The sequence below is a fragment of the Rhipicephalus sanguineus genome, chromosome 4 (genome assembly GCF_013339695.2).
Source record: "Rhipicephalus sanguineus isolate Rsan-2018 chromosome 4, BIME_Rsan_1.4, whole genome shotgun sequence".
Classification (NCBI taxonomy): domain Eukaryota; kingdom Metazoa; phylum Arthropoda; class Arachnida; order Ixodida; family Ixodidae; genus Rhipicephalus; species Rhipicephalus sanguineus.
In genome coordinates, this window is record NC_051179.1 from 194,612,162 (window position 1) to 194,639,750 (window position 27,589).

Consider the following 27,589-nt stretch of genomic DNA (forward strand, 5'->3'; position numbering starts at 1 on the left):
CTTGCACGATCGCGTTCCGTTGGCGTTCGTTGGGCATGCTACCGACCTCGCGTCGTGGAACGCGAAGAGGGACGCTACGCGCGTCATATCTTCCATCTAGCCTGGCCGTTAATTCTCACAGGGTGAGCGGGGAACGCAGTCGACAGGCGGGTGAGAGGGGGGCAGCGTAGGAGAGGAGAGAGAAGGGGAGGGGACGCGCATGCGCTCGAGCTCATCGCCGCGTTGCGCAGGAGAGAATTTCGGCATGTCTAGCCCGCGTTTCAGAGGAAGAGTGGAAAGGGGGAGGGGAGAGGGAATGTGGAGAGGGTATGTGGAGAGGGAAAGTGGAGAGGGGAAGGGGAGAGGGAAAGTGGAGAGGAGGTGTGTGGAGAGGGGAAGGGGAGAGGGTGAGTGGAGAGGAGGTGTGTGGAGAGGGTATGCGCATGCGCAGTAAGGGTGGTCACGCCGCACACCACCACCACCACCACCGCCGGATTGAGCTCGACCTTAAGATACTTCGCATCTAATAGAGGAGGCGCTGTACAGGCAGACCCGAGTGTATGACGAACACGACACACGAGTCGCGACATGAATAACATGACATGCTTGTCACGTCATGAAGCCCATCCACCATAAGAAAAATAATAATACTGAGATTACGCTGAGAAAATTATTTTTAATCTGCTGACTGATTAAGTCCTAGAATAGTTAACTGCAGGTGCCTCAAATAGAATGCCGTTTGTCTTACTTATTTGCAAAACACTTCAGCAAGCGCAAAACACTGCGTCGGCCACAAGATATTGTCACGTGGTCGTGACGTCGACGAAGGCAGCAGTCAGCACGTCGAGAGGAAACTCTTTATTAGGCCGAACTTGTGGCCGAGAAACTGAAAGCTACAGCAATACACTGATAGCGGCAAACAGAGCGTCGACCGTCGATCAACTGACAAGCGGTCAAGTGCGTTGGCTTTTATAGAGGCGATATCGAACTTTCTAGCGATATCGGTGGTTGTCGCGCAATCTCTAGAATAAGCTTGAGTGTTCGCGTCTTGCGTGCAATCTTAACAAAATGATCTACAATAACCTCGAAGCTTCTGGAACAATGAGGCGCGGTTTGCGCTGAGCGTTGCTGACAGCCTTTGTGGGCGAAAAACCGAATACAGCGAAAGTAATGATATGAAGCGTACGTGGCAATGCACCCTCTGAAAAAGCATCGTCCCGATGCTTAGAAACAGAACATGAATACATGCAATACTAAGGAAAACTAAGCAAGCAAACATTAGAGTCCTCAGGTGCGTTAACGAGCATAGTATGGTTTAAGGCGCACCACATGCACGACCTCGGGTCGAGCTTGACGCCTCTGAGAGTTCGTGATGCCGTCGGGGACAACCTCGTAGTCGAGTGCGCCGAAACGTCGAAGTACCCTGTACGGTCCGAAGTATCGTCGCAGAAGCTTTTCGCTCAGTCCGCGTTGTCGTATTGGCGTTCAGACCCAGACACGGCCACCGGGCTGGTACTCCACGAATCGTCGTCGAAGATTGTAGCGACGGCTGTCGGTGTGCTGCTGGGTCTTGATGCGCAGGCGGGCGAGCTGTCGAGCTTCTTCGGCGCGTTGCAAATAGGAAGCGACATCGAGATTGTCTTCGTCGGTGGCTGTTGGCAGCATTGCGTCGGGCGTCGTTGCTGGGCTCCTTCCGTAGACTAACGTGTAAGGCGTCACCAGCGTCGTCTCTTCCACAGCGGTGTTGTATGCGAAGGTCACGTACGGAAGGATGGCATCCCACGTCTTGTGCTCGACGTCAACGTACATGGCCAGCATGTCGGCAATGGTCTTATTTAGCCGCTCGGTGAGGCCATTGGTCTGAGGGTGGTAAGCAGTGGTCCAGCGGTGGCTTGTCTGGCTGTACCTCAAGATCGCCTGAGTTAGCTCCGCAGTAAACGCCGTACCTCTGTCGGTGCGGGCGCGGCGCGTTGACGGCGAATACGCGTAGCCCCATCTGTCGGTACTGGCAGCGGCGGTACGTGTGGCCGGCCTCCCCGCAGTGGTAGCAGAGCGGGCGGTTGTCTGGGGCGCGCCAAACGTTGGTCTTCCTTGGTGCGTAGCGCGGGGCGTAGCGCTGGGTGAAAGGAGGACGGTAGGGCGTCGGTGGTGGTGGTGGCGGCGGCAGCGGCGGCGGCGTCTGGCGGCCGAACTGTGGCGATGCGGTGTCTTGACGAGGGCGCGGAGGGGGAACGTAGCGTCTGGCTCCTGCAGCGTAGCTCATGGCTTGCGGCTGAGGCGGTGCTGGCTGAGGAACACCCAGTGACTGTTGAATTTCTGATCGAACGAGCTCTGCGATCGAGTCCTCTTGAGGCTGTGGTGAGGGTAACAGCTTGCGCAGTTCCTCCCGAACGATCGCTCGGATCGTTTCGCGCAGGTCGTCCGAGGCGAGGGCATGAACAGCTGGGCTGTCTTCAAACGAACGGCGATTCTACTGGTGGGTTCGCATTTCCAGCGTCTTCTCAATCGTCGTCGCTTCTGAGACGAATTCTTGGACTGTCGAAGGTGGGTTCCGCATCAGACCAGCGAAGAGCTCTTGCTTTACCCCCCGCATGAGGAAGCGGGCTTTCTTGTCCTCGGGCATGGCAGAGTCAGCATGGCGAAACAGCCGGGTCATTTCCTCTGCAAAGATGGCCACGCTTTCATTTGGAAGTTGTACCCGTGTCTCCAGCAAGGCTGCGGCCCTTTCCTTTCGAACGACGCTCGCGAACGTCTCCAGGAAAGCGGGGCGAAAGACATCCCAGGTTCGAAGAGTGGACTCCCGATTCTCGAACCAGGTCCTTGCTGCGCCTTCAAGGTAAAAGTAGACGTGGCGCAGCTTGTCCTCGGAGTCCCAGTTGTTGAAGGTTGAGACCCTTTCGAACGTCTCGAGCCAGGTTTCGGGGTCGTCGCTTGGTGATCCATGGAAGGTCGGTGGTTTTCTGGGCGGCTGCATCACGACAGCTGCAGGGGATGCTACGGCTGTCATTGTGCCCGTTGTATTCGTCGCCGTGGCTCTTGGCTTATCCTGTAGGAGACCGTATTCGGGTTGCAAGCCTTGTAGCCTGCGGCTAGCTCGCTGTTGCTCGAGGTCTTCGACGTCTTCTTCACGCTGGGGGCTTGGTTCCCGGCTCTTCGAAGGTGTCTTGAACATCAAGGAAGCAGCACCTCCACCAGATGTCACGTGGTCGTGATGTCGACGAAGGCAGCAGTCAGCACATCGAGATGAAACTCTTTATTAGGCCGAACTTGTGGCCGAGAAACTGAAAGCTACAGCAATACACTGATAGCGGCGAACAGAGTGTCGACCGTCGATCAACTGACAAGCAGTCAAGCGCGTCGGCTTTTATACAGGCGATATCGAACTTTCTAGCGATATCGGTGGTTGTCGCGCAATCTCTAGAATAAGCTTGAGTGTTCGCATCTTGCGTGCAATCATAACAAAATTATCTACAATAACCTCGGAGCTTCTGGAAAAATGAGGCGCGGTTTGTGCTGAGCGTTGCTGACAGCCTTTGTGGGCGAAAAACCGAATACAGCGAAAGTAATGATAAGAAACGTACGTGGCAATATGCCAGGCAATATACAGGGCACCCCTGCTATATCTAGACAGAGTATAAAAATATGCTGACGCACTCTATGACAACATGACCGAATTCGAGTTGTTGACTATTGCATGGAGTAAGCCGCACTAATTTTTGTGTGCTGCTTAATTGCCGAAGTGGACAAAAATTCAGCAGATCCCACGTGTTGTGGGAATCTGTTTCATGCGAAGCAGTCAGCGAGTACTTCTATGCTGTATTTAATGGCTTTGAGCCAAGCGTTATGAGGTGGATAGACGTGTTTTTGTAATCATATTTGAAGAAAATCAGCGCACAGAAAAATGGAGACAAAGAAGAGATGAAACACACACAGCGCTGCTAGATTAGAGCAAATAAAAAAGCCCTGTGTACAAGAAATATACTGTAACAAGATAGCTAGTTGGGCAAGTTGGTGCGTATTCATATTTACGTCACATAGCATGTGATCTTTTTACGAGCTGGCAGCTGACCAATAATCCCTCGCACACTACCTGAAGGCATCAAGTCAACAGGCAGAAAAAGAGTGTTCCACACTCGCCGTTATGGCTGCGATCAGCGCTGACTAACACTCCTAGGTTTAAATGCCCATATATACCCCATAAAGTGGACGAGGAGATGACCACCGCCGTAGCTCAGTGGTAGAGCATCGGGCGCGTTATTCGAAGGTCACAAGTTCGGTCCCTGCCGGCAGCAAGTTATCTTTACATCCACTTTTCTTTTTTTCTTATTTATATTCTAATTACTACAAATAACACCCCTTATACTTTCCTTGGCATTATTGTCTGTTAGTTCTCATTACTATTGTCTAACAAAGAAAAACGAGCCCTTAAAAGTCACCTTCTTCATTCATGGTGTTTAAAGGGTAACTTATGCAGTGAAGTGATGTCAGCACTCACGTTAGAGTACATACGTCAGTATTATCGAAACTAAGTACACTTTATGGTGCAGTCATGTGAATATCGTACCTAAATTTCATTGATGTATTCCTCCTTGCAAAATTAGATAGCCAGCACCACAACTGCAATTGACGTTGCACCGACATTATGTCTGCATAGGCTGTTCTTCCAAACCGGTTTCCAGACCTGGCGTGGCTCTGTGGTAGTATAACTGACTGCGATGCAGAATGCTTAGGTTCGATTCTTGCTGGGATCCTGATTTTTATTCTTTGCATTCGTCGGGTCAACGCTGCCGATGTCGGTTTTTCTTAACGTTCACGCATTAAATTACCAATGTCTGTCCTCGCCGTTTCTGGGTAGTCGTAAACTGCCAATCACCTGTGGCGCATACCCGTACACCGCGTCCTGTGGTAAACGGGTATGTGCCACACGTGTCTGGAGGAAAGGGTTTGACGACGTACACGACAGGATTTTCATGTTTTTTAAGCCATGACCCGACAGTCATATTCGTCAAATCCTCTTACCCTCCCATGCCAACTTTGGTCTACACCAAGTTAAGGAGGCGATCCTGAGAGCTCCCAGACACCCGGCCCGGCCCGGCCCCACCCGACCGACCGACCGACCGACAGACAAATACAGAGATAGAAACGCTCAAAGTGCCAGAGGTACGCTAAGAAAAGCTTCGCATTTAATATAATACTCCTGTCCTACTGGAGGTATTAATGTCATTCGATGCAACGAATGCCATTCAATCTGTGATGGTGCTATACAGGAAAAAGTAATGTCATTCGATCATGATACCAATGTCGACAATTCAGACAAGAAATGGCCGGAAAAGTTGAGGAAGGTAAATGTAGAGTGGTAGAAAAGTGAAGTTATTTATTTTAAAAGAAATGGTGGGAAGTAGCTTCACTAAATAAACATGGATAAAAATTTTATATCGCGGAATATCTGGCCACCATAAGCCAACACAACGCTTAGCCAGTAGCCACAGCCAACAGAATGAACACGATCAACATGGATGACATGGCAGTGCCACTGAACGATGATGCGAAGCTGGAGCAAGTAAAGCATTTGGTTGCTTTGTACTTAGCGTTGTGAGGAAAGTGCATCAGACAGTCGAAGAGACTTGATCGTCAGCTAGAAGAAGAACCAAGATGCAGCCAGTTGAGTAGGCATATAAAACAAGGTGGAGTGTGTTCGACAAAGGTATGCACAGCATGACGGTAAAAAATAAAATAAAAAGCGTGCCGCGTCTATTGAAGTTCTCTCCAACACGAAGTGACAGAGGTACCCGTGGCAGTTTGCGGTGTGACAGCACACACGCAGAAACCCAGAGCATTCCGCGTTTGTTCGCTTTCAAAACGTGGTCTCACATGCGTCCATGCGGGAAAACAGTTTGCAAGGAACTCGGCAAAATTGTCTTCCTATAGTCTCGTGAGAGCAAACGTCTCCGCCTGGGCCCAGTGCGCTCGTGGAGCTGATGCCATTGCTGCAGATACACGTGCGTACAGGCGTATGTATGTTTGTTTACATTATGGCTGACAGCGCCGGCAACCAGACGCCACTGTGGCGAGTAAAAAGATTTTGCAACAGCCTCGCCGCAGCGGTGGCTACATGGATGAGCGTCTGCTTCCAATGCGGGGGGTACCGGGTTCGATTCCCAGTGCCGACCGGGAACCCACCGGTTTTTCCTAATGGGTATAGGAGTACACCGACCTGGAGCTCGGTTGCTAATGGGTACTCATCTAGAAAGGTGGCCCCATAAGGTTCAGCAAAGACCCCTGGGCACACCTTAACCCACCACAGCCTTGGTGAAATAGTCGAGCATCCGCCGCTGCTGTGGGAGGCAGAGAGTTGCTGCCGCCGGGTGCCTACCGGTAAAATAGGGACAAGTGCACTTCCGGCCTGGTGCTCGGCAGAATGAAGTTCATAGTCGCTTGGGAGGGCACCCAGCCTGTGGGAAATTGGCAGATCGGGACTGCCAGACCTAAAAATACGGTCATCCTCTTTCTTTTTTTTTGAGTGAGTAAAAAGATTTTGCGACAGCGCCGGCAGCCAGACAGCACAGACAGCACAGCAGCACATACCTTACCTAGCTTATTGGCAGCCGTGAAGACAACATTAACGCTGTATCTACTTTCTACTTTCTTTAGCCTGTGAGATACGCAATGAATGTCGGTCCCTGCCGGTGGCAAGTCATCTTTTCGTCCACTTTACTTTCTTCACATTTATATTCTAGTTACTACAAATAACACCCCTATACTTTCCTTGGCATTGCTGTCTGTTAGTTCTCATTAATATTGTGTCTAACAAAGAAAAACGAGCCCTTAAAAGTAATCTTTCCTTCATTCATAGCGAGGGTCTCGTTCTGGCAGACATGATGCCTTCAGGTAGTATGCGAGGGATTATTGGTCAGCTGCCTGCTCGTAAATAGATCACGTGCTACGTGACGCCAAAAAAGGCAGAAAAAAAAAAAGGAGTGTTCCACACTCACCGCCATGGCTGCGACTGGCGCTGACTGACACTCCTAAGTTTCAATTCACATATATACCCTATAAAGTGGACGGGGAGATGACCGCCGCCGTAGCTCAGTGGTAGAGCATCGGACGCGTTATTCGAAGGTCGCAGGTTCGGTCCCTGCCGGCGGCAAGTCATCTTTTCGTCCACTTTACTTTCTTCACATTTATATTCTAATTACTACAAATAACACCCCTATACTTTCCTTGGCATTGCTGTCTGTTAGTTCTCATTAGCAATGAATGTATGATATACCTATGACACGTTTCTTCCTATCACTTTCTGCAACCATGCTTGGATTTAATGGATTTCTTTAAACGCTCAGCGACAGTAGCCACTGCATCACGGGGATAACCTACATCTAGAAGACACGTAAGCTGTGCGTTAAAGCTGTCACTCATTTTGTGCTCACACGACTTGATGAGGGCAGACTTAAGGCAAGACATGGCGATACCGTTTTTTACAACCTTCGAGTGCTTCGACACAAAATTTAACAGTGGTTTTGAAGATCCAGGAGCATACTGCCAGCACATGTGGTTCTTCTGAAACGTTAAGGAAATGTCTAGAAATTGTATTCCATTATTCTGAGGCAACTTTATAGTAAGGTTCAGCCCACCTCTATTTAATTCAAATTTTTTGCTCACTGAGGTTACCACGTTTTCAAAGCCCTCACCACTACAAAAAAATTCGGGAGATCCCACGTACCGTGGGAGTTGATGTTATGCGAAGCATGCGGCGGGAAGGTGACTGTGGCGTAATTTTTTTACTGAGCGAAACGTTACAAAATGACGCTTAAAGATTTCTATAAATTTTATACGCACACATATATGTTGAAGAGCCGCATACGTGTTATATTACTAGCTGTTTACAGTTGGGTAACGCTGCCAACGGCAACGTGGGTATTACCGACAGCAGAGGCGGTAAGCTTATATTTAATGCTTATACTTGTCCCTTATGATGGCGAACGCACGCACATTTCACGAACCCGCATGCATGTGTGGAAGGAGTTCTTGACAGTTCTTGAACAAGTCATCATCACCGTGGTACGTGAGCACCAGCTGACTTGTCATGACTTGTTATCGGATTCGGTCGTGATCGCGGTGATGAGGTGTCCATGTGTAGTGAAGGAGTGCGCTTAACTGCGCTGGTTGGTACATGATTAAGAAGAGAGCAAACAGCGCTAAACACGGGACAAGTGTCTTCTCTGTCCCGTGTTTAGCGCTGTTTGCTCTCTTCTTAATAATGTGTAGTGAAGTATGAGGTATAGTACAGCGCTGGAAATTGTGGATGCCTCGGTCATTTCGTCGACAAATTGTCTGTCGATAGAGCCGGCGACATGTCAGAACCTGAAGTCACCGTCCGCGTTGGTGAGGTATAGGCCGTCGAGGCTGGTAGGCCTAGATTGAGCTAGGTAGACCAACATCAGTGGATGGCACTTGTCGTAATCGTAGACTATCTGGGCGTATGTGGCCTACTAGCCTAGTCTACAAAGCGGCTGTCAGTCAATCTGGCATCATCCTCGGTCAGCATGAGGCCAGCGCCCAGCTAAGAAATGAAGAGGACACTGCGTCATTCTGGCGGACGAAGTGCACTTTAGGATGCGGTGATGTGGATGTCATATGTAACTTTCGTTGATATATCCCTACGGGGTCGAGCAATGCTTAAATATAGCTTGCTGAATCATAGGAATACAAATGTAATGTTTATTAGACAGCTATAAAAGCGGAGCCAACACTGGAACCACAGACGTTAATCTGATATGACGCCTGTATCGTAGGAGTACACATCGTAGGAGTGTCATGTAGTGTTTACTGCTTGCTTGCAAAATTAGATAGCCAGCACCACAACCTCAATTGATGTTGCGCCGACATTACGCCTGCGCAGGCTCTTTTTCCAAAACAGTTTTTAGACTTGGCGTGGCTCTGTGGTAGAGTACCTGATTGCCACGCAGAATGCTTGGGTTCGATTCCTGCTGGGGTCCTAATTATCATTCTTTACATTCGTCGGGTAAACGCTGCATGTGTCGGTTTTTCTTAACGCTATCGCATTTGAGTTACCAATGTCTGTTCTCGCCGCTCCTGGGTAAATATAAACTGTAAATCACCTGTGGCGCATACCCGTACACCGCGGCCCATGGTGAACGGGTATGTGCCACATGTGTCTGGAGGAAAGGGTTTGACGACGTACGCGGCAGGATTTTCACGTTATTCATGTCACGACCCGACAGTCACATTCGTCAAATCCTCTTACCCTCCCATGCGAATTTTCTTATACACCAAATTAAGGAGGCGATTACGACAGCACCCAGACGTAGGCGGCTAGATAGATAGATAGATAGATAGATAGATAGATAGATAGATAGATACGTAGATAGAAACGCTCAAAGTGCCAAAGGTTCGCTAAGAAATGCTTCGCATTTAAAATCTAGTAATCATCCACATAACGAAAAACCTTAATGACAGAATTACCTAAGGCACCTTCCAAAAGTATGTCAATCTTGCTTAGATATAAATCACTAAGAATCAGAGCAACCTTAGAACCAATACATATCCCTGATTTCTGCACATAAATGCGTTCCTTCCAACCTACCAGCATCGACTTTAAATACATGGAAAGAATTTCTAGAAAAGCCCCAGTAGAAACACCACATTTATCGGTGAAAACCGTCTCGTGCCCTTGTTCGTTAATACATTCATTAACACATATTAACAAGTCCTCATGCGGCAAGGAGTAATAAAGGTCCTCAATATCCATACTAAACACTTTACAACAGCTGTTCTCCTCTGAGAAGAACTGAACTAGCGCCTGAGAATTACGCATACGAAGAGGGTCTGGAAAACTCAACGAAGTTAGGCAGTTCTGCAAATAACTAGATACAGCGACTTGCCAGGTGCCTTTCTCTGAAACAATTGCTCGAAATGGAGTCTCGTTCTGATGTGTTTCCACTGAAAAAAAAAACAATTCTAAAGTGATTTAGCCTTCTTGACAATACAAGCTATTCTCTTAAAATTATGTCTTAACAAAAGGTCGACAGCACGTTGCCTAACTACTGATGGTTTAAGTTTCACTGTCCTAAAATTCTTTGTTATGGCTGTAAATGCTTTTTCCGAGAACAAACTGTCCGGCATAATTACAAAATATCCTTCCTTATCTGAAATTACTGGCCTCAGTTTCTTCTCGACATAGTAATTAACCAAAGGCCGGATAGGATCAGGACAGTTCAGATGCATATTAGATCCCTTGATACAGCAACGCAGTCTGAAATGCAGTGGGAGCGCTCTTCTTCAGGAACTAGTCTAGTCATTGCACGCGGCAAACGTCTATTGGTTTCAGGTTCGGCTTAAAACAGTATTTGGGACCCAAGGCTAGGGTTTTGCAGTGACTATCATCTAAGGTAGCTCCTCCAAGAACTAGCAAGTTATTTTGCGGAGAAACAGTAGAAATAACAGGGGTGAGACAGCTGAAATTGATTTGGGAGCAGTTTTTGGAGCACCAAAATTTCGATTTTGGAGCAGAAGAACCCTGATTTGGAGCAGTTAGCGGAATTTTTTATGTCATCTCAGGAGCTTGACAAAGATTTGTAGCAACTTGGGGGGACAAGTACATATTAAAATCGGCCTAGGATAGACGTAACAGTGAAACAGCCTTTGAAGAATGTATTGCCAGTTATGAACTATATACTACCTCTTTAAGTACTATGCGACCTATCTAGCCCGAATAAGAAACGCATGAAATAATGGAAAAAAAAGGTTTTGCAAACTAGGTTCACTTCATAAAAATGGGAAAAAAAATGATTGCACAAGAATTGCAGTTACATAGCAGTAGGCCTTTTTAGAATCAGTGATATAATTTAGCAGATTACTGCTTTGGCTTTTATTGCGACAGTAAATATATGGGCATTCTGAACAGGTTTTTGCCGTCGGCATTGCAGCTATGTTCCGTATAAAGTCCACATCGATAACATCCCCCGCGCATCTTATGTTTTACCCTTGGGTAAAAGCGCGCGAGTGAGGGCGACGAACGTGGCTGAAGCAGAGATGAAAAGAGCCAACTGATCCCGGTTGCACGGAGGGCGCATGCAGTAACATAAGACCGCATGCCATGCCAGGCCTGCCGTTGACTGCGACTGATGCAGAGAGGAAAAGCTCTGCCCGTCTTGAAGGAATACGAGAGGGGGGAGTCGCTGGAGGAGCAACTGTGGCGCTGGTGCGCGTTATCTCAGCTGGCATCACAGATGGCTCGTATACCCTTCTAAATGCTGTGATCTCAACGCCTCTCCTTTGAGCAGCCGTATTCTCTTACACCAGCCTTTTGCAGTTACGCGAGATCAGACCCATAAGTGTTAGCTGCCAGCCTGACTTCGTATAATATTACAATTTGATGCTATCGCATTCATTGCTTCACTTGCGGTGAAACTGATTTTTTGTAGATCTGCTTATCTAGCTTGTCAAACTTCTCCAGAGCTTCGTGTAGGTCAGTGTTTGTAAGGAGGACATCACAATAAGCACCTTCAGTTCGACCACGCGGTTGGCGTAGCGTCAAACCTACTGCACGCTTTGAACAGGTGAGAACAAAGGCGCGCTACCGCCGTTTGCTGCCCCCTTGTGCGGGACCACCTTCGAGAGAGCGGCGCGGGTGCCAAGATACCTCGCCGCATTCACTATCTCATAAAGCTATCTCACACTGACTATCGCGCACGGTACTGGGAGCATAGCGCCGTTGTAAGCATACTGCATGCTTTTACTGGGGAACGACACAAAGGCGCTTCGCATCAGTCCGCTGCCGGCTTCAGCATGAAAAACCGCCAGAGCATCGCGGAGACGCGCCGCATGCAGGAAGCTAGTTGTCGCTGCGTTGATGCAACAAGGGTGATGCCTCTCCCGTGCACGGTACGGGTCGTAATGGTACAAACACTGCCACAGCAAACGCGCGTAGGTAGGTGACCACACGCAGCAGCGTCGACGCGAAAACCATTGCAACCGGAGGAACACACTACGCACAACGAAGAACCTGAGAAAACGGCAGGAAGTGGAAGATGGAAGCTTGCGATGAAAAAATCCGTAAAGAGGGGGTGGGTGCTCGAGCCGACGTTTCGACAAGTGGACTTGTCTTCTTCAAGGCTGCAACTGATGTCCTTAGCTATCGTGTGTATATGCTTCGTGCCCTCTCCAGAGTCGGGGTGCCTTCCTTATGGAAGGTTCATAAGGAAGGTGCCTTCCTTATGACTCACACAGTTCGTCACGGCGGCCTCTCCCCCCCCCCCCTCCCCCACCCCCACTCTGGAGAGGGCACGAAGCATATACACACGATAGCTAAGGAAATCAGTTCCAGCCTTGAAGAAGACAAGTCCACTTGTCGAAACGTCGGCTCGAGCACCCACCTCTTGTTTACGGAAGGACCTGAGAGCCATTCCCGCTACACATGCTACGTGATAGCACCAGAACACACAGCCTAGCGAGAAGCAGCAGCACGCTCGGGGCATGGCAGAACATTTTTGGGGCGCCACGCATATTTAAAACAACCCAGAGGAGGTTATGGCGGCATCATAGGAGCCCTCAATAGAAACATGGTGTGGGCACGTCTATGCGTTTTGCGAACATCTCATTTTCTTGGTATCACAGGCGCTGCTATAAGCGCAACTTGGAAAATCATGTTGTGAACTCAGCCTTTTTTCCCAACGAAGCCAACGTGGGCATAGAAATTCTGGCTTTCGAGGCTGTTTTGGAGCAGTTCGGTGCAATTTTAGCAATTTTCATGCTTTTGGAGCAGCTTGGCACAGGAAAACGGAATAGTATCAAAAATGCGCAATATGTGCAGCTGTCTCACCCTGAAATAATCTTCCTCTTACATGGTTGAAGTTCTCGAAGTTTTACCCTCCAAATGAATAGTGGTAGTGCACACGTGAGCCTACCGTCGATTAACTTGCATAAAGATGAACTCAAATGCCTTTACAGTTACCTCTCGCGTAGGCCTCCACGCGTGTCAGATTGATAGGTTCGCCTATTGCATGGGCATGCGCAGATAAGTTTTCGTGCCTTCCTTCTTTTCAGCCATTGTGCATCTACTCAGTTGTTAGTCGGCGTTTGTGGTGTCCTGACTTTTTTCTTGTGTCCGTGTTCGCATGCCCTATCCTTTTAGAATGAAGGATTACTATAGCATTTTCACTCGTTTTGCTTTCTGGACGGGAGCACAACCATACAGTTTTCTTCCATGTGCTCTCTCACGCAGTTCACTTATGCTATGGAAGCGTGCACCCGTTGCTCTGCTGCTAGTGAGTCGAGCAGCGATTCTTCCGATGCGGACTATTCCCCAAAGCCGAATCAGAATCTCATTCCTTGGATTTCAGTTCGTAAGACAAGGATTTTCTCACGAGTTCAGACTCCGATGATGATCAAGGAGCGACATCTGAAAGCCATGCTTCAAAGACTATCACACACTGAAAAGCTTTTGGTGTTAGAGTACGAAAAGTTTTTACCGGAAAAGTACTCTGGTGCGCTTATTTTTGTATGTCTGTGAGCTATGTTTAATACATTGCGTAATTTTTATTTATAAAAAATCGTATAAGTGTTTCTTTTAGGACTTCGCTTGATGTTACTACGATAAACCATATGTGTATGTAACAACAAAAATGATTTTTTTCTCACTTTACGGTCACGAAAAAAAATTTTAGACAATTTTTTCTAAGATAGAATCGCCTGAAGAATTTATTACAGCAATAAAAAAAATACACAGTTTTGGACTGCATGTTGCGAAAAAATTCAACCCTCAAGGGTTAACCAACTTTAAAACAACGAGGCTGGGCAAAAATTTCCAAGTGGACAGTTGTAGATAAGGTTTGCAAAGCATCCAATAGAACAGTTTCGAACTTTCTATCATTAACTATCAGTGTTTGTCCGCTTACTACAGATGCCAAAGAAATACAAAAAGTACCCACGACATGCCCGATTGTGCGCCTATGCATGCCGTGATTGCAGTACTCCTGAACATGTGCAGCTGACCACAGCATTTGGTCAGGCGTGGTAGCTGTGCGACGACCCACCTGCTGCTTGCGGCAGCACACGCCATAACCACTACATCTGGTTGCAGCTGTCATGTGTCCACTGCAATCACGGTGGAAGCAGGAATGTCACGTGGTATATGTCACGGTCATCTGTAGGAAGCAGAAAAACACTGATAGTACGTAATAGACAGAAAGTTGGAATGGGACGTTTTGCAAAACAATCTACAGCTTTCTCATTGGAATTTTTCACTTTTATGTCTGTGTTGTCTAACTAACACTGTCAAAGAGAACGCATGACTGATGGTATCAAGACCTGTACAGGTCAGGATACTTGCAATGCAGAAGCACCCATAAGAGCCAGGCTTGGACATTTGTATAATGTAATTGGCTTGACTAGCCACTTGATCTGCCATACAATATCAAAGTTTCCCCCAAAAACCTTAGCCTTCACAAGTGGCTGGTGGCAGTCGACATGATGACTTACCGATTGGAGCTTCTGCTTGGCCGCCCTCGCATGTGCCGACAAGTCCAGGCTGGAAGTTCAAGAAAAGTCAAATCACATTAATTGAACACAATTTCTACATTTCATCATGTTGGGCTCCAGAATGAAATGGGTGGTACCTGCATCCTGTGCAACCTTTCACTTCCATAATTCATTTATTTACAAGTCTTCTGCTCTGCAATGTCTACCAAGTTGACTCTTTCAAATCCCCCAAATTTTCCAGGTTCTCCCCGATGCAATGTTACTTGAAAGATAAGAAATCTTCCTTTGTCGTTTTCCGAAAAGCATGCTAAAGAATGAAAAAAGAAAAGAACTTAATCCAGTAGTCAAAAAGTAAACAGAAGGGAGGCGTTAATGAAATGTGCAGTGAACAAAATATCTTCAAAAATCATGAAACTCCTTGCAAGGTAAGTCAAACATTTTCAAGTACAGTCGAACCCGCTTATAACGAACTCGAAAGTGTCGCGAAAAGTGGTCGCTATATCAGTAGTTCGTTGTATATGGACTCAAATTTAAAAAAGCGCACTCAGCGGCCAAGACGTTTTTTTTTTCTGCGCACTTTTATTAAAGTGTTATAACAACCCCTCCGGTGACAAGCTAAGCCTTTTCGCGTCGTGAAGCGGCGCCCGCTACGTGCTAACGAGTGAATTACCCTCCTTTGCAATGAACTGACACCGTTTCACCGTAGCGAGGTACTGCCATGTGGAGCCAATCATCCCTGGCTAGTAGCGTGCAGCGCGTCGCCTACTCGGCTCGCGGAGTCACTGCCAGGCCGCTTGGTGTATGCCGTATGCACGTGTTTGTACGTTCTTCGTGCCAGCTTCACTACGGACCGTGCACGGGTGCGGCGAGTAGCCTGTTCGTTCAACGCGGCGAAAACAAGCGTTTTGCTAGAGTTACTGTATATGCTACCTTTAGGTAGCAGAGTTGCGCGTAGGTCCGCCATCTTGCCCGCCGTGGCATCCACGCTAAGCAGGAAAGCCACCTGTCTGGAATGTAGGAGCCGACGCGGCTGCTGTTGTTGCTTCTGTCCTCTCAGCCCAGCGGCTCCGTGTACTTTCTCGTTCATTCATAACGCGTCGCTGGCGCAATAACTTTCGATTCGAAGAAAAAAAAAAAGGAAGGGAAAGCTCGGAGAAACAATAATTTGAGATGGAAAAGGTGGAGATGGAACACTATCGCAAGTAATATTTTTGTTTTAAATGGCAAATAGGAAAAGTGCGACGGTCAAGATTCTGGACCAATTAAATTCTACCTAATTATTCATTTCACGCAGTTTTTGATGCAATATTAATGAGAACTAACAGACAGTAATGTCAAGGAAAGTATAGGGGGTGTTATTTGTAGTAATTGGAATATAAATGTGAAGAAAGTAAAGTGGACGAAAAGATAACCTGCCGCCGGCAGGGACCGAACCTGCGACCTTCGAATAACGCGTCCGATGCTCTACCACTGAGCTACGGCGGCGGTCATCTCCCCGTCCACTTTATGGGGTATATATGTGGATTGAAACTTAGGAGTGTCAGTCAGCGCCAGTCGCAGCCATGGCGGCGAGTGTGGAACACTCTTTTTTTGCCTTTTTGGCGCCACGTAGCACGTGATCTATTTACGAGCAGGCAACTGACCAATAATCCCTCGCATACTACCTGAAGGCATCATGTCTGCCAGAACGAGACCCTCGCTATGAATGAAGGAAAGAAGGTTACTCTTAAGGGCTCGTTTTTCTTTGTTAGACACAATATTAATGAGAACTAACAGACAGTATGTCAAGGAAAGTATAGGGGGTGTTATTTGTAGTAATTGGAATATAAATGTGAAGAAAGTAAAGTGGACGAAAAGATAACCTGCCGCCGGCAGGGACCGAACCTGCGACCTTCGAATAACGCGTCCGATGCTCTACCACTGAGCTACGGCGGCGGTCATCTCCCCGTCCACTTTATGGGGTATATATGTGGATTGAAACTTAGGAGTGTCAGTCAGCGCCAGTCGCAGCCATGGCGGCGAGTGTGGAACACTCTTTTTTTGCCTTTTTGGCGCCACGTAGCACGTGATCTATTTACGAGCAGGCAACTGACCAATAATCCCTCGCATACTACCTGAAGGCATCATGTCTGCCAGAACGAGACCCTCGCTATGAATGAAGGAAAGAAGGTTACTCTTAAGGGCTCGTTTTTCTTTGTTAGACACAATATTAATGAGAACTAACAGACAGTAATGTCAAGGAAAGTATAGGGGGTGTTATTTGTAGTAATTGGAATATAAATGTGAAGAAAGTAAAGTGGACGAAAAGATAACCTGCCGCCGGCAGGGACCGAACCTGCGACCTTCGAATAACGCGTCCGATGCTCTACCACTGAGCTACGGCGGCGGTCATCTCCCCGTCCACTTTATGGGGTATATATGTGGATTGAAACTTAGGAGTGTCAGTCAGCGCCAGTCGCAGCCATGGCGGCGAGTGTGGAACACTCTTTTTTGCCTTTTTTGGCGCCACGTAGCACGTGATCTATTTACGAGCAGGCAACTGACCAATAATCCCTCGCATACTACCTGAAGGCATCATGTCTGCCAGAACGAGACCCTCGCTATGAATAAGGAAAGAAGGTTACTCTTAAGGGCTCGTTTTTCTTTGTTAGACACAATATTAATGAGAACTAACAGACAGTAATGTCAAGGAAAGTATAGGGGGTGTTATTTGTAGTAATTGGAATATAAATGTGAAGAAAGTAAAGTGGACGAAAAGATAACCTGCCGCCGGCAGGGACCGAACCTGCGACCTTCGAATAACGCGTCCGATGCTCTACCACTGAGCTACGGCGGCGGTCATCTCCCCGTCCACTTTATGGGGTATATATGTGGATTGAAACTTAGGAGTGTCAGTCAGCGCCAGTCGCAGCCATGGCGGCGAGTGTGGAAACACTCTTTTTTTGCCTTTTTGGCGCCACGTAGCACGTGATCTATTTACGAGCAGGCAACTGACCAATAATCCCTCGCATACTACCTGAAGGCATCATGTCTGCCAGAACGAGACCCTCGCTATGAATGAAGGAAAGAAGGTTACTCTTAAGGGCTCGTTTTTCTTTGTTAGACACAATATTAATGAGAACTAACAGACAGTAATGTCCAAGGAAAGTATAGGGGGTGTTATTTGTAGTAATTGGAATATAAATGTGAAGAAAGTAAAGTGGACGAAAAGATAACCTGCCGCCGGCAGGGACCGAACCTGCGACCTTCGAATAACGCGTCCGATGCTCTACCACTGAGCTACGGCGGCGGTCATCTCCCCGTCCACTTTATGGGGTATATATGTGGATTGAAACTTAGGAGTGTCAGTCAGCGCCAGTCGCAGCCATGGCGGCGAGTGTGGAACACTCTTTTTTTGCCTTTTTGGCGCCACGTAGCACGTGATCTATTTACGAGCAGGCAACTGACCAATAATCCCTCGCATACTACCTGAAGGCATCATGTCTGCCAGAACGAGACCCTCGCTATGAATGAAGGAAAGAAGGTTACTCTTAAGGGCTCGTTTTTCTTTGTTAGACACAATATTAATGAGAACTAACAGACAGTAATGTCAAGGAAAGTATAGGGGGTGTTATTTGTAGTAATTGGAATATAAATGTGAAGAAAGTAAAGTGGACGAAAAGATAACCTGCCGCCGGCAGGGACCGAACCTGCGACCTTCGAATAACGCGTCCGATGCTCTACCACTGAGCTACGGCGGCGGTCATCTCCCCGTCCACTTTATGGGTTATATATGTGGATTGAAACTTAGGAGTGTCAGTCAGCGCCAGTCGCAGCCATGGCGGCGAGTGTGGAACACTCTTTTTTTGCCTTTTTGGCGCCACGTAGCACGTGATCTATTTACGAGCAGGCAACTGACCAATAATCCCTCGCATACTACCTGAAGGCATCATGTCTGCCAGAACGAGACCCTCGCTATGAATGAAGGAAAGAAGGTTACTCTTAAGGGCTCGTTTTTCTTTGTTAGACACAATATTAATGAGAACTAACAGACAGTAATGTCAAGGAAAGTATAGGGGGTGTTCTTTGTAGTAATTGGAATATAAATGTGAAGAAAGTAAAGTGGACGAAAAGATAACCTGCCGCCGGCAGGGACCGAACCTGCGACCTTCGAATAACGCGTCCGATGCTCTACCACTGAGCTACGGCGGCGGTCATCTCCCCGTCCACTTTATGGGGTATATATGTGGATTGAAACTTAGGAGTGTCAGTCAGCGCCAGTCGCAGCCATGGCGGCGAGTGTGGAACACTCTTTTTTTGCCTTTTTTGGCGCCACGTAGCACGTGATCTATTTACGAGCAGGCAACTGACCAATAATCCCTCGCATACTACCTGAAGGCATCATGTCTGCCAGAACGAGACCCTCGCTATGAATGAAGGAAAGAAGGTTACTCTTAAGGGCTCGTTTTTCTTTGTTAGACACAATATTAATGAGAACTAACAGACAGTAATGTCAAGGAAAGTATAGGGGGTGTTATTTGTAGTAATTGGAATATAAATGTGAAGAAAGTAAAGTGGACGAAAAGATAACCTGCCGCCGGCAGGGACCGAAACCTGCGACCTTCGAATAACGCGTCCGATGCTCTACCACTGAGCTACGGCGGCGGTCATCTCCCCGTCCACTTTATGGGGTATATATGTGGATTGAAACTTAGGAGTGTCAGTCAGCGCCAGTCGCAGCCATGGCGGCGAGTGTGGAACACTCTTTTTTTGCCTTTTTGGCGCCACGTAGCACGTGATCTATTTACGAGCAGGCAACTGACCAATAATCCCTCGCATACTACCTGAAGGCATCATGTCTGCCAGAACGAGACCCTCGCTATGAATGAAGGAAAGAAGGTTACTCTTAAGGGCTCGTTTTTCTTTGTTAGACACAATATTAATGAGAACTAACAGACAGTAATGTCAAGGAAAGTATAGGGGGTGTTATTTGTAGTAATTGGAATATAAATGTGAAGAAAGTAAAGTGGACGAAAAGATAACACTCCTAAGTTTCAATCCACATATATACCCCATAAAGTGGACGGGGAGATGACCGCCGCCGTAGCTCAGTGGTAGAGCATCGGACGCGTTATTCGAAGGTCGCAGGTTCGGTCCCTGCCGGCGGCAGGTTATCTTTTCGTCCACTTTACTTTCTTCACATTTATATTCCAATTACTACAAATAACACCCCCTATACTTTCCTTGACATTACTGTCTGTTAGTTCTCATTAATATTGTGTCTAACAAAGAAAAACGAGCCCTTAAGAGTAACCTTCTTTCCTTCATTCATAGCGAGGGTCTCGTTCTGGCAGACATGATGCCTTCAGGTAGTATGCGAGGGATTATTGGTCAGTTGCCTGCTCGTAAATAGATCACGTGCTACGTGGCGCCAAAAAGGCAAAAAAAGAGTGTTTCCACACTCGCCGCCATGGCTGCGACTGGCGCTGACTGACACTCCTAAGTTTCAATCCACATATATACCCCATAAAGTGGACGGGGAGATGACCGCCGCCGTAGCTCAGTGGTAGAGCATCGGACGCGTTATTCGAAGGTCGCAGGTTCGGTCCCTGCCGGCGGCAGGTTATCTTTTCGTCCACTTTACTTTCTTCACATTTATATTCCAATTACTACAAATAACACCCCCTATACTTTCCTTGACATTACTGTCTGTTAGTTCTCATTAATATTGTGTCTAACAAAGAAAAACGAGCCCTTAAGAGTAACCTTCTTTCCTTCATTCATAGCGAGGGTCTCGTTCTGGCAGACATGATGCCTTCAGGTAGTATGCGAGGGATTATTGGTCAGTTGCCTGCTCGTAAATAGATCACGTGCTACGTGGCGCCAAAAAGGCAAAAAAGAGTGTTCCACACTCGCCGCCATGGCTGCGACTGGCGCTGACTGACACTCCTAAGTTTCAATCCACATATATACCCCATAAAGTGGACGGGGAGATGACCGCCGCCGTAGCTCAGTGGTAGAGCATCGGACGCGTTATTCGAAGGTCGCAGGTTCGGTCCCTGCCGGCGGCAGGTTATCTTTTCGTCCACTTTACTTTCTTCACATTTATATTCCAATTACTACAATAACACCCCCTATACTTTCCTTGACATTACTGTCTGTTAGTTCTCATTAATATTGTGTCTAACAAAGAAAAACGAGCCCTTAAGAGTAACCTTCTTTCCTTCATTCATAGCGAGGGTCTCGTTCTGGCAGACATGATGCCTTCAGGTAGTATGCGAGGGATTATTGGTCAGTTGCCTGCTCGTAAATAGATCACGTGCTACGTGGCGCCAAAAAGGCAAAAAAAGAGTGTTCCACACTCGCCGCCATGGCTGCGACTGGCGCTGACTGACACTCCTAAGTTTCAATCCACATATATACCCCATAAAGTGGACGGGGAGATGACCGCCGCCGTAGCTCAGTGGTAGAGCATCGGACGCGTTATTCGAAGGTCGCAGGTTCGGTCCCTGCCGGCGGCAGGTTATCTTTTCGTCCACTTTACTTTCTTCACATTTATATTCCAATTACTACAAATAACACCCCCTATACTTTCCTTGACATTACTGTCTGTTAGTTCTCATTAATATTGTGTCTAACAAAGAAAAACGAGCCCTTAAGAGTAACCTTCTTTCCTTCATTCATAGCGAGGGTCTCGTTCTGGCAGACATGATGCCTTCAGGTAGTATGCGAGGGATTATTGGTCAGTTGCCTGCTCGTAAATAGATCACGTGCTACGTGGCGCCAAAAAGGCAAAAAAAGAGTGTTCCACACTCGCCGCCATGGCTGCGACTGGCGCTGACTGACACTCCTAAGTTTCAATCCACATATATACCCCATAAAGTGGACGGGGAGATGACCGCCGCCGTAGCTCAGTGGTAGAGCATCGGACGCGTTATTCGAAGGTCGCAGGTTCGGTCCCTGCCGGCGGCAGGTTATCTTTTCGTCCACTTTACTTTCTTCACATTTATATTCCAATTACTACAAATAACACCCCCTATACTTTCCTTGACATTACTGTCTGTTAGTTCTCATTAATATTGTGTCTAACAAAGAAAAACGAGCCCTTAAGAGTAACCTTCTTTCCTTCATTCATAGCGAGGGTCTCGTTCTGGCAGACATGATGCCTTCAGGTAGTATGCGAGGGATTATTGGTCAGTTGCCTGCTCGTAAATAGATCACGTGCTACGTGGCGCCAAAAAGGCAAAAAAAGAGTGTTCCACACTCGCCGCCATGGCTGCGACTGGCGCTGACTGACACTCCTAAGTTTCAATCCACATATATACCCCATAAAGTGGACGGGGAGATGACCGCCGCCGTAGCTCAGTGGTAGAGCATCGGACGCGTTATTCGAAGGTCGCAGGTTCGGTCCCTGCCGGCGGCAGGTTATCTTTTCGTCCACTTTACTTTCTTCACATTTATATTCCAATTACTACAAATAACACCCCCTATACTTTCCTTGACATTACTGTCTGTTAGTTCTCATTAATATTGTGTCTAACAAAGAAAAACGAGCCCTTAAGAGTAACCTTCTTTCCTTCATTCATAGCGAGGGTCTCGTTCTGGCAGACATGATGCCTTCAGGTAGTATGCGAGGGATTATTGGTCAGTTGCCTGCTCGTAAATAGATCACGTGCTACGTGGCGCCAAAAAGGCAAAAAAAGAGTGTTCCACACTCGCCGCCATGGCTGCGACTGGCGCTGACTGACACTCCTAAGTTTCAATCCACATATATACCCCATAAAGTGGACGGGGAGATGACCGCCGCCGTAGCTCAGTGGTAGAGCATCGGACGCGTTATTCGAAGGTCGCAGGTTCGGTCCCTGCCGGCGGCAGGTTATCTTTTCGTCCACTTTACTTTCTTCACATTTATATTCCAATTACTACAAATAACACCCCCTATACTTTCCTTGACATTACTGTCTGTTAGTTCTCATTAATATTGTGTCTAACAAAGAAAAACGAGCCCTTAAGAGTAACCTTCTTTCCTTCATTCATAGCGAGGGTCTCGTTCTGGCAGACATGATGCCTTCAGGTAGTATGCGAGGGATTATTGGTCAGTTGCCTGCTCGTAAATAGATCACGTGCTACGTGGCGCCAAAAAGGCAAAAAAAGAGTGTTCCACACTCGCCGCCATGGCTGCGACTGGCGCTGACTGACACTCCTAAGTTTCAATCCACATATATACCCCATAAAGTGGACGGGGAGATGACCGCCGCCGTAGCTCAGTGGTAGAGCATCGGACGCGTTATTCGAAGGTCGCAGGTTCGGTCCCTGCCGGCGGCAGGTTATCTTTTCGTCCACTTTACTTTCTTCACATTTATATTCCAATTACTACAAATAACACCCCCTATACTTTCCTTGACATTACTGTCTGTTAGTTCTCATTAATATTGTGTCTAACAAAGAAAAACGAGCCCTTAAGAGTAACCTTCTTTCCTTCATTCATAGCGAGGGTCTCGTTCTGGCAGACATGATGCCTTCAGGTAGTATGCGAGGGATTATTGGTCAGTTGCCTGCTCGTAAATAGATCACGTGCTACGTGGCGCCAAAAAGGCAAAAAAAGAGTGTTCCACACTCGCCGCCATGGCTGCGACTGGCGCTGACTGACACTCCTAAGTTTCAATCCACATATATACCCCATAAAGTGGACGGGGAGATGACCGCCGCCGTAGCTCAGTGGTAGAGCATCGGACGCGTTATTCGAAGGTCGCAGGTTCGGTCCCTGCCGGCGGCAGGTTATCTTTTCGTCCACTTTACTTTCTTCACATTTATATTCCAATTACTACAAATAACACCCCCTATACTTTCCTTGACATTACTGTCTGTTAGTTCTCATTAATATTGTGTCTAACAAAGAAAAACAAGCCCTTAAGAGTAACCTTCTTTCCTTCAGTTTTTGATGCAGCGCTTCAATAGATTAAGTGAATAGCTAGAGAAAACAAGTGCTAAAATTATCACTGTGTTTTACAAATAGCGCAAGCTAACGAGAATTTCGCGTATGTCTAGGTAGATGTGGCATATAATAAACACTCGGTCATGCTTCAAACTTTTATGCCGCCCAGTGCTCGGAATGAATCATGCTGTTTTGATAGACCTGTAAGGTTCATATTCACACACACAGCCTCCTTCACACAGTCACTCGTGCATATTTTTACCGTTTTGCCCGTTCGTTTTTTAGCAAACCTTTGACCAGTGAGAGAGAAGCGATATGTATCCTGTTCGTTATCGCATACTTTAGTCGCAAAAATATTGCCATGGGCATCCTGTCATTGTCGCAACTTCGCAACACTGAGTCGGGGTGCTGCGCCGCGCAGACGTTCGCAAAAACGGACAGCAGAAAACACCACCACAACAACGACAAACAATCCGAACTCAGCTGGACCGTCTTGCGCTTCGCCGGACGGCTTGATTTGGCTTGATACAGCGGTGGTGGCGCGGCGATCGCCAGCACCCGCGCGGCCGTCAAGTTGGCTTTCCCTAAAACGGATGCTTTTTGCGCACGTGAGGGCGCTGGGCGAATGGTGGCGCGAGTGGCGAGTTTTATCAGAGGCGCAACTCTGCTACCTAAAGGTAGCATATACAGTAACTCTACATTTTGCAAGCAACGCGCACTCTACGTCTCCGCGATGCTCTCGCGGCCCTGCACGACGATGCGCGGCGCACTTGAGTTGTCACGTAGTCAAACACGCAGTATACGCTCGCTGTCAGTGCATCGACATTTTTCGGTGCCCGCGCCGCTCAACAACAGCAAGCTACTTTCGTTTCTACAAAGCGACGCGCACTTTAAAGCGGTTTCGCACTACGCGGCGGCGGCGAACTTGCAAACGGCAGCATGGCGCGCTCGTACCGCCATCAATCCGCACAGTGTACGGCGTACGCCACACGTGCAACCGAGCAGATATCTGCAGATGACTGTGATATAAGGTTGTCGGCTATAAGTCATAACTGCACGTTCATCGACGGCCACCACCTCGCCTTCGCTCTTTTCTGATGCTTATCCACGAAGGCAAAGCCGCTATCGCACGGAAATCGTTATCACCGATTGACCGGTCTCTGCAGTTACCAAAAAGACGGACGACCTTTTGCGGCACATTGTGGCGTGGACGAGTTTAGGGACGCAGTGAACCTTTATGCAATGGAAAGTTATCGCGGTTATCACTTCTTGCATTTATGCCTTTTTGCATTCCAAGGCATTGTTTGGTTCATCGTAGGCGGTCGTAGCTACAGAGAACGGCGTCAGGAAAGGTCACCGTGCGAAAGCTGGCCGCAAGGCTTCATGATGCCTCTTTTCTTTTTCCTCACTGCCATTCTGCCACTGAAGAAAAAGGCTGGAAAGTGAGCGACCTCGCTCGCAGCGTCCGAAATCTGCATGTGGTGCTCGCCGATCAGGGATTAGACGCGAGTAAACTGGAGCGAGGCACGCGCGAGCGCGTGCCCTTCTCACGCTTTAGAAGGCCTGTTTTGACTTTTTTTTCGCTTCGTATGCGCCATATTTTTACCGCGACCGTGTCTGAAGTGTTCGTTGTAAAAGTAGGTGGCTTTGAAAAATGTTCGCTATATGTGGACGCAGCTTCAATGGTTAGCACTGGAAAATCCTAAGTGCACCCAAATATGGTCGTTACAACCGATAGATCGTTATAAGTGGGTTCAACTGTACAAATTATAAACAAATTCAGCCAGTTCCACGCTGTGAAAACTGTTGGACAGAAATGCTGCAAGCGTATGTGTGCATGTGATTGGCTAGCAAGGTCACGTGGTGTCATAAAGCTACCGCTAGGTTTGAAATAAGCGTAATAAAACTTCTTGTTGGGCTAGTTGGTTATTCGACATAGTGTAGGATGATCAGCGCAACCTTGACTCCCGCAAACACTCACACAAACACTCACTCATCCACCCGAGGAACACACACGACACTCAGCGCTCGCTTTGTTTTTTTGTGTGAGTGCTGAGTGTCGTGTGTGTTCCTCGGGTGGATGAGTGAGTGTTTGTGTGAGTGTTTGCGGGAGTCAAGGTTGCGCTGATCATCCTACACTATGTTGAAATAAGCGTGCTTACACTTGATAGGGCAAAGCGAGATCACACTACCTGCAGGCTTGGGCAATGCCGGTTCATTACAATTAATGTAGTTTATGAAAGTGCAAATTGCTTTCCCGATCTTTTACACCAAAAGCATCATTTCATCATCATTTTTATTTATAAATACTACTACAATCACTGGTTGGGATTTTGGCAGGGAGGGAATACATGATCTGGTTCAACGAAACTTGTGGAACAAATAGCAGGCGCAACTAAGTCACATATTTCATGAGACCGAAAACAGAAAGTGGCGGCGGAGTGCAACTAAAAACAAAGAAAGTGCAGTCAGACATCTGTACACGCACATACAGATGCATACACATACGTATTATGTACGTATGGAAACGAAACAGAATATCGGTTGGTAAAATAGCAAAGCACTATACACACATAGGAGGTTAAAAAATAAATGTGCACTCATACTAATTATAAATGAACAAATATAGATGAAAATCAAGTATACGAACACAAATATGAAGTAAAATTTGCTATCGAAAACTGCAACATTCGGTCATTTGTTAATTCCGATCACTAACCGTTCCCGAGAAAAAATAATATTTGAAGCAATTATTACATGTCAGGGTGTCTACTGAGTTGACATTTCAAAATTCCCTGAGTTTTCCAGGTTTTGCCTGAGTCTTTTTGCTAAAATTCCCTGAGTGAAACAGAACTTTGTTTTATGTCAAGATGGGTAGGCACCATGTCACTCGATGATGTCACTGTCTAGTACGCACGTTTAAAATCAAGATGACTTAATCCCATTTGAACAATACAGAGAACAGTTCAACATCAATATAACGAAGTTGGTAAAAGTGCCAATTTACTTCGTTATATAGAAACTGAAACTGGACCTTTGATGCAATGTATAGTTACCGAAGGATTAATTTTAAACTGAAAATGCCACAAGAATGCTCGACTAATAAGGCAACATGAAAAAACTTTTTTGTTTTTTTGTGTGAAAAACATAAATTTTGTTGAGCCTGAGGTACAGCAATCACAATTAGATGCCTTGCCAGAGTGTCACGTGTAGACACGAAACAAATACACGTTTAAGCACTATGGTATTGTACTTATTCTGCCGCTGCGGCTTGTCAAATCCTCGCGCGTTGCCCAGAGAGTGTGATGCCTTTGTCATCACGTTGCCCAGCCGAAGCATTTGCTCTCCGCGAACGCGCCACATCAAAAACCGTTGCACGTTAGAAAAAAAGAGTCACAGTTTCACTGGCAGAGCGAAATAAATTTAATAACAACAAATAGGAATTTTATACGAGTATAGGCTAGCAGCTCACTCCTTCAGGAAATGCAGCCACTGCAGTAAGAGAAGTGACCTATCTATGACTCAGGGACGTATCCCGGTGCCTACTTTGAGGTGGGGGGGGGGTACAAAGGCTGAAGCCACCGCCTCAGCTGTGCATTTTGGTGGGTAATGCATATTTACAACAGCCCAGAAGGGATTATGGTGGCGCCTAAGAAGCCTTCGTTGGAAATGTGCATAGGGAAGCAGGAAAGAGCAGAACGATGAGGAGAGAGGTAGAGAGCAGGGACAAGATTCCCTTTACCCCTTTTGGGCAGTGGTACTCAAAGCAACCTGACAAAGGAGTCGGACGACAGGCACGGAAGGGAGGTGGCGGGGACTGGCTTTCGGAGGGGGGCGATCGCCACTACCGCTCCCCCCCCTTTTGGATCCGCCACTGCTATGGCTTCAAAGGAAGTTTTGGAATTAGAGCCACAACACCTACAAAGGTATGAGCCGTCTGCTGATACCCTCTAAAGATATCGTGGCACATGTGACCACATCCACTGGTACAAAGTACGCACTTCCTGTTGGACTCACGCAGCCTGCCCCCTCCCTCCTAAACCCTCCGGCTCCTATCTCCATGTGCTCATCGCGCGGAGAAGCTCGTTTCATCTCTGTCTAAACTCCACTCGTCGGCAATGCTCGCGCACTTTCACTCGCACAGAGAGTATACGACGCGCGGGGTGATGTAATCGCAATTTGGTCTTGATAAGGAAG

The 27,589-nt window shown here is 47.3% G+C and overlaps 1 protein-coding gene across 2 annotated transcripts in view; it reads right to left on the reverse strand.

Moving 5' to 3' along the window:
• LOC119391003 (ARF GTPase-activating protein GIT2) overlaps positions 1-27,589 on the reverse strand; it is a 369,377-nt gene that overhangs the window by 228,784 nt on the left and 113,004 nt on the right. For both annotated transcript variants that reach the window (XM_049415016.1, XM_037658710.2), the window contains exon 7: positions 14,479-14,527. In XM_049415016.1, the coding sequence (XP_049270973.1) occupies positions 14,479-14,527 (49 nt within the window). The remainder of the gene's footprint in view (positions 1-14,478; positions 14,528-27,589) is intronic.